Here is an 8,289-nt window from a genome sequence, read left to right on the forward strand (position 1 = left end):
AAAATATAATATTTCTATTACTAGAGACTAATTTAATTTTTACAAAGGGTCCAGCTGGGCTACCTGGGAGAGGACTTTAATACAATGGGAGAAACTACTAAGACAAAAAAGGGTACTTAACATTAGACTATCTCTACTAGTCCCATCTAAATTGGGGTCATGAAGTACTTTAAGGCCTATTATTCAGTCTGGGTCATCCCTTAGGATGAGTTCTCAGGGAACAGGGGCAAACCTGGGATTTGCAAAAACCCTGGTGACACCTTGTAATCTGGAGCACTTCTGGAGTTTGGGGTGTCTAAAGGAAACCTGGGGTTCCATGCTACAACCTCACTGCTGATTAGGATAGGACCTTGCACCTGTTCCACATCTGACCAGGGTCAGTTTACTCCTCCTTTGTAAGTCATTAATTGCGTGCTCACTATGCCCTAGGCACTGTGCTCCTTAGATGGCCTGTTGACCCCCAGCTCCCAGGGGCTCATCATATTGGCACTGGACTAGTATGAACACCCAACTGTTTCAGCATGCTGTAGCTCAGAACTCCTGACCTCAAACAGTCCATCAGTTATTAAACTTTATTAAATTAATGTCCTTCCTATCATACCCTACCTGAACTGTGGGTCTTCTATAAAACAGCAAGCCAATTCAGCACCCAGCATTTGAGTACCTGGCAGCTTAGAGGAGAGAGATCATTTCTAAGCTAAATCTCTGAGAGGAATCTGTTGGGTGAATCAGTGGATAAAGCACTGGACCTGGAATCAGGAAGACCTGAGCTCAAATTCAGCCTCAGATACTTCTTAGCAGTGTGATCCTGGACAAGTCACTTAACTTCTATTCCATTTAGTTTCTTCATCTGTAAAATGATCTGGGGGAAGAAATGGCAAGATAACACATTGTCCTCCCCTTGAGGTCCAATTTCTTCTTGAGAGGCAAGATGAATTCCTCTGCATCTGGTTCCTCAGGGACACCAATTGCCAGTTCCCTGCAGGATCCTGGGGCTACACCACTGCCAAGGAGAAATGTTTGTTCCTTGGGGCTGGTAGTTTGAATCACTGGGATCCAGATGTTAATTTTTTTTTTTTTTTGCGGAGAGGTATGACCTCCCCAAATCTTCAGTCCTCTTTACTACTATTAGTAACTGGCCCAGGCCTAGATCTAAAGTAACAGATAAATTTATTTGGGTTCAAACAGGGAAGGAGTGGTAAAGAGTAACAAATGGGTATGTGGGTGAACAGGAAGCCCTAAAACTTGTCCCCTCTGGCAGGTCAGTCCACCAAAGTCTTGGGGTTCAAGGCTTTTGGCCTTGCCTCTTCTTGCCAGCTGCTGAGGGAGATCAAAATTGAAAGTTGCCCTGAGAAATTCAGCCAGGAAAAAGGCCCCACAGACAGATAAGCTCCGGGCTTGTGCTGGGGCCGTCCAAGGTCCCTGATAAAACTTAAGTATTGAGATCCCAGGTGCAAAAAGCAACTTTCCAACAAAGGTTATTCATGAAAATGTATTTAAACCCCAGCCTGTCAGAAGCAACTTGGAACTCTGATGGTAGAGGTTCCCACTGATGCACGTATCAGTTTTCCCAATAAAGGCTTTCTCCTTGCTTGATTACATTGTCCGTGGACTTCCTTGGTGGTGGGTGAAAACCCGGACCTTAACACTGCCAGTTAATCCCTATTCCTAAACTAACTAGCTTTGAATACAAGAATCTAGGAACAGGTTAGGGAGAGAGATGGAGAATGAAATCTTTGGAAAGGGATCTCTGTGGATGGCTTCCTTTCAAAATCCCAGTATACAATATCCACAGATATCTCTGACTGGTGTTATTGGCTGAGTGAGAGGTATCCAGGGGTTCAAAGGGAAACAGTTGATCTCCAGAGAGACACCAGCTTCTTCCCAGCTCAGGAGATCTACCTCTTCTCTCTGGCTCCCAGCTGGAAGAAGTGAGAAAAGTGGTCAGTTGGACTTCTCCAAGCTTCTGATTCTCTGACTGGAATCTTGAGTATTTTTCTTCTTTCACCCCTCTCCCACTCCAGCTAGTCTCTGTCAGAGACTGTTCTCTGCACACAGTGGGCCCTTTCTCCTCCTATCCTACATTTACTTACTCATTAAATGAGCATTTATGTGCTAGGCACTGGGCTTGACATTAGGGATCCAAGACAAAAACTAAAAAGTCCCTGCCCACGAAGAGCTTATCTTTTTGTAGAGCTAGATTGACTTCAAAGTGAAACAAACAAAAAACAAAACAAAACAAAACAAAAACAATGGAGAGAGCAGTGCTGATTTTTTGGAGAAAAGTATGATTTTTTTGGGGGGGGGAGGTGTCACAATCTGTTATCTCTTCCCTGATCAGCTCTAGTTAACAAATAGACTTCATCAAATCTGAAACTGATTGATTGAACTGAAGAAGGAATTTTCTTTTTCTTAATAGTTAAGATCTTTCTGAGTCTCCTAGGAGGAGAGAGGGGAGCACCCTTCTACTGATCTTTAGGTCCTTCAAACCTCCAGATGAAGGAGATACAATACTGTTTCCAATATGGCCCCGGGGAAGAAATAGCTCAGAAAGACTAGCTCCTTATAGCAGCAGGTGTTTTATTTTTTTTCCTTTTCTCTCTACTTATGAAATCAACAAAATTTGTTTAAACAGAGTCAGGCTTTTCTGGCACGCCCCCAACTTTATTTTTTAGCCAGAAAAGGTTATATTTACAGAGGCCAAACTCTAAACCAAAAGAAAACCTTCCCTGACTATTAAAATAAAGTTGGGTGAACACCAGATGAGATTCTGGCTTTGTTTGAACAAATGTTATCTCATCCATGAGAGGAGATTATACATAAAACAAAGTTATGAAAAGGGCAAGACTAATCTCTCCCATTTTTTCACATCTAAGCTCAGTATCTGATGACTCTGACGTTCCTTCTACTTCCCTGTCACCCACACAGGCAGTGAGGTACTCAACCAGGGACCTTAAGACCTGCCTTCACTAACCACTTAGATTATCTTTTTATCAGAAACTCCTACACAGGTGGAATAATTTTGTCACATGAAAGGCATTTTGGCTGAAAGAGAGAAACCTCCTGAGGAAATAAATATTTGCACCCCAGTAATTCTACAAGTTGTAGAAAGAATTTGATTCTTTCCTCATCCACCCCCAGGTGAACAGTTTCCTTTTTTTCTGGTAAGATCACAATATAGGAAAATAATTATACAGAAGAAAACATTAATCTAAATGATCTGATCCCTTATCCTGATGGCATGGCATAGGGGTAATCAATCAACAAATATTTATTAAACATTTAGCAGACATCTTTAAGGTAACAGGTGGCATAGGAATCAGTATGCCAGACCTGGAGTCAGGAACACCTGAGTTCAGATCTGGTTTCAGACATGTAATTGGCTATGTGACCCTGGACAAGTCACTTCCAGCCTCAGTTTCTTCATCTGTAAAATGGAGATAATAGCATTTACCTCCAGGGTTGTTGTGATGATACAGTGGGACAATATTTTTGAAGTGCTTTGTAAACTTTAAAACATTATATAAATAAGAATTAATGTGTGTCAGGGGCAGCTAGGTGTCTGAGTGCATAGAGTGTCAGGCCTGGAGTCAGGAATACTCAGTATCTTCTTGAGTTTAAATATTGTTGCTAATTATATTTCATTATACATTGTTCCTTTCTTTGGATGTCTTTCATGTGTATAGACTTAACAGTGGGATCTTTTATTTTTATTTTATTTTATTTTTTACCAACTACATGTAATAAATTTCCACACAAGTTTTCCTAGGTTATATGATTGAACTTTTCCCCTTCCCTCCCTTCCCTTCTCCTTTCCAGTTCTGGCAGGCAATTCAATCTGGGTTATGCATGTATTATTATATTATTGTATTATCATGCAAAATATATTTCCAATTTTCTTCATTTTTTAAAGTGAGTAATCTTACAAAACCCAAACCTCAAAACATATACCCAAATAAACAAGTGAAAAATCATATGCTTTCATCAGCATTCTGACTCCAAGAGTTCTTTCTGTAAAGGTGCATAGCATTCTTTGTAATAAGTCCCTTAGGATTATCCTGGATCATTGTATTGCTTGGAGTAGAGAAGTCTATCCCAGTAGATCATTCCACAATACAGGTTTTCTTCCATAATCCATCTGAAAATAATCCATGAAGTCTGAAACTGATGAAAACCAAGACAATTATCTCCATTTGAATCAATGTAAATCCAATTAATTCATTCTAGATACCCCAAAATACATACCCAAAACACATTTCATAGAGAATATAGTGTTTAATAGTAAAAACACTAAGAAATTAATATAAAAGGTTAATGTAAAGAATAAATAAGCACCCAGACCATCAGGATGCACTATGTGGCTGCCCACCTTTTGGCTGTCCTCATCAACAATAACTCTCCCAACTCCAAGGACCTGAAGAAGATCCTAGACAGCATCAGCATTGAGGCAGATGAGGAGCAATTCAAGGTCATGGACAAATTCAGCAGCAAAAACATCCAGGATGTGACTGAGAAGGGCAGAAGAATGCATGGGTTGCTCTTTGTTTTTGCAAAATTAGCAGTGAGGGCTTTGGGCAGGCCAACAAAATTGGAGGCAACCAATGGAAAGGGAGACAGATTTTTCGTGGAAAAATCGAGGAAAACCAAAACCGACAATAACTGGTGTCAATGAAAACCACGGTATCACTGTATTGCTGTTACTGTATACAGTGTTTTCCTTGTTCTGCTTATTTCACTTTGCATCAGTCCATAAAGGTCTTTCTAGCTCTTTCTAAAACCATCCTAACAGTGGGATCTTTGAGTCAGTCATCTGTAGCTTTGGTCACTAAAATTATTGTTCAAATCATTATTCCTCTGATCAATCAAACAGTGACTGTTCATTAAACTCCTACTGTGTTCTAAGAATATAAGTATTAAGTTTTAGGGAAACAAAGTTTAATAAGAAGTCCCTTCCTTTAAAAAGTTTATAATCTAGCTAGAGGAGACATCATGTGCATATATAGATCTACACAAAATATACTCAGAATCATTTGGAGGAGAAGGAACTAGCTGCTTGAAAGTCCTCATGTGGAAAGGAAGGTAATGACTGAGCTAAGAATAGAAGGAATAGAGGAATTCAGAAAGATGGAGGTGAGGAGCATCCCAGGCATGGGGGAAGGAGATGGTACTCCCATGGAGATGGAAAAACAAGAAGGCCAATTTTGGACTAAAGTATTTGTGGCGGGGAACAACATGAAGGAAGAACGGAAATGTAGATTGGAACCAGGTTATAAAGAGTTTTAAATGCCAAGCAAAGGTATTTTTATAATTACCCTTCCTCTTGGCATAAATGACAGTATCTGTTAATATTTTATCTTTCATCTTCATCTATTTCTCAATAAGGTTTTCCTCCTCCTTCCCCTTTACTCTCTATCATGTGGTTGGAACATAGTGGGGGAAGTTCTCGTTTTGCTTCTCTACAAGAAGATCTGTTTTAAAGAGAAAACAAGAACAAAAAGCCAACTTGATGTTTAAAAAACAGATGAACCTATTCTGAATAGCAAATGTGAAAACAGTCATAAAAGCTAAGGTTAAGAGCTCAGCTGAAATGATATCCCCTTTTAACTTCTTTAAATTCCATTCTGAGGTTTGTTTGACCAGAGTGGAGAAGTGGAGAAGACTCCAGAAAAATAGACAGAAAAAGGTCAGAGAGCAAATGAAGGGTATTTAAATCATCAATTTGAAGCAAGGACCCAAAGCATTTCCATATTCACCCACCCATGTTTGGCTTCTAAGAGATAAGAACATTTCTCCTGGATTCCAGAATATATTTGCAGAGGAATTTTCCAGTGACTGTTACCCCCAGATTTGGCTTTTTTTTTTTTTTCAGGATCTTCCTGGTAGCTATCTGTGAATGAATTCTGGGAGTCCAAGTATGAAAATAATATTCTTATTGGTTAGATTATTATTATATTGTGGAGGTTCGTCTTACATGTGACTTAAAAAAAAATCATTCTCTTCTGTCTTAGAATTAATACCATGTATTGATTCCAAGGCAGAAAAGTGGTAAGGGCTAAACAAAGGGGGTTAAGTGACTTTCCCAGAATCACACAGCCAGGAAGTGTCTGAGGTCACATTTGAACCCAGGAAATGTTTGAGGCTAGATTTGAACCCTGCACCTCTCATCTGTAGATTAGATATAGTTTTTAGATGGTTTAATTTAAATCCTATCAAGAAATCTTAGGAAATGTTTTCTTTCTTCTTGCTTCAACAATGTATCTAAAAGTTTTAACAATATGTTCTCTGATAGATAAATTGCAATATACCTCCCAAAGAAAATCACTTGTAACTGTCTAATCTCTTCTCCTTACTATATAATCCAACTATTTACTAGCTGTGTGACCCTGGAAAGGTCATTTAACCTCTGTCTCGGTTTCTTTTCTGTAAAATATGAATAATTGTATTTACATCACAGTGTTGTGATGATTAAATGAGACATCCTATTTAAAGCTCTTTGCCAATCTTGAAACACTCTTCATTTTTCAGTTAGTTTGTATTAAACTTTTGCCTTCTAATTTGTTATTTCTTTTTAATTATAAGAAACAACTCTCTGAAATAGATATGGGTAAGGGATTTGGGAAATTTAGGTGATGCAAAAATAAAAGATGTCAAAAAATTGTTTAGTAAAACTTGTCCTATGTGAAAAAAAAATAGTTTAGCTATGTGTCCAGAGACCTAGCTGATTGTGGGAGGTTGGCTATGTTTCTTCATAGATTAACATCCTCCCTCACTTCCTCTGGAGCTCTTCTTCCCTGAGTGAGAGGAAAGCCAGAGGCTCTAACTGTTCTTGCAAACAGGGTGACTGACAGAGAACTCATCCCTATACTTACCATCAGAGAATCTTTCAGATTTTGGAGACGAGCATGCTCAATAGTGTGAATCTTAAAACTGCTCAGACTCTACTTCAGAAGATTTGATTGAGCTATTCCCCATTTTCTACAATGGAGGTACTTGGTCAGGAATGTATTGAGAACTTTAGAATTACTCCACCCTGCCCAGACAGTGCCTTAGGGGAAGATAAAGTTGCAAATTCCTGATTGAACAATGAAAAGTCCCCAACTCATACTTATAGTGAAGCATAAACCCTAAGCTAGGTGGTCTATTTTTAGATCTAATACAAAAGGGTGCTAAGTACCTATAAAGGTTAAATTAATCACTAAAAGGTCAAGCAACTTAAAAAAGGCAAGCTTAGCAAAAGAGATGTGAAATACTCAGAAGATATAATATACCCAGAGAAGGTGAGAACTAAAGAGTGATGAGAACTAAGAATGGACAGTCCTGGAAAAAAGCGTCTACTGTGATTGGTAGATGTGAAAATTTAGGAGAGGTGACATAAGAGAAAATTATCTTTAAAAGGAGCTCTCTGAACTCAGTTGAGGAGTCAGAGTTGAGGAGTTCAGAGGAGGGTCTCTGAACTCAGTTCAGGAGTTGAGGATTTCAGTGAAGGCCTGGAACTTGCTTGGGATGATCTTGTGGTGAGTGATAAAGACTGACTTTCTCTCCCTTAAGGCTCAGGCCTAGACCATTTGGCCTAAGCCCTTTCTACTATTCTCTCTCTCTCTCTCTCTCTCTCTCTCTCTCTCTCTCTCTCTCTCTCTCTCTCTCTCTCTCTCTCTCTCTCTCTCTCTCTCTCTTCTCTCTCTCTCTCTCTCTCTCTCTCTCTCTCTCTCTCTCTCTCTCCCCTTAATTCCTTCATTTGTATTAATTAAAATCTCCATAAAACCCAACTGACTTGGATATTTTCTTATTTGGGAATTTTCCCATGGTGACCACTTATTTTTGATTTAAATCAAGACACTAAAATTATCTTTACAGTTTGGCTGAAACCTTTACAGTTTTCGCAATTCACAGTCTTGGAAACCTACCTTTGGAGCATCTACAATAGGTTCTTTTACAGATATGGATACTGAGGTCCCAAGAAGCAAAGTGACTTACTTGTGGAGAACAAATGGCTATTCAGATCCAAAGCTTCTGATTCCAAATCTAGTGATCTTTCTCTGACATATTTTCTTTTTCACCTATGATAGGATCATACATTTAGAGCAAGAGTAGACCTTACAGGTCATATAATATGATCCCCTCATTGCAAATAAGGGAAACTGATGCTCAAAGTGTCTAAGTGAATTGCTATGGTCATATAGATACTAAGTGGCAGGGCTGGGATTTGAACCCAGGTCCTTTGAATGGAATTCAGTATTTTATTATACTGAAACATGTTCAGTCAGTTGATAAACATTTATTTACTTAAAC

At 38.9% G+C, this 8,289-nt stretch overlaps 1 protein-coding gene across 1 annotated transcript; it reads left to right on the forward strand.

Annotated features, from left to right (window-relative positions):
- The first annotated feature begins 4,348 nt into the window (after nt 1-4,348).
- Nucleotides 4,349-4,672, forward strand: LOC100619736 (60S acidic ribosomal protein P2-like). Its single transcript, XM_016429501.1, has one exon. It carries the CDS (start codon nt 4,349-4,351, stop codon nt 4,670-4,672), a length of 324 nt encoding a protein of 107 aa, XP_016284987.1.
- Nucleotides 4,673-8,289: the final 3,617 nt, after the last annotated feature.

The sequence above is a fragment of the Monodelphis domestica genome, chromosome 2 (assembly GCF_027887165.1).
Source record: "Monodelphis domestica isolate mMonDom1 chromosome 2, mMonDom1.pri, whole genome shotgun sequence".
NCBI classification, from domain to species: Eukaryota; Metazoa; Chordata; class Mammalia; order Didelphimorphia; family Didelphidae; genus Monodelphis; species Monodelphis domestica.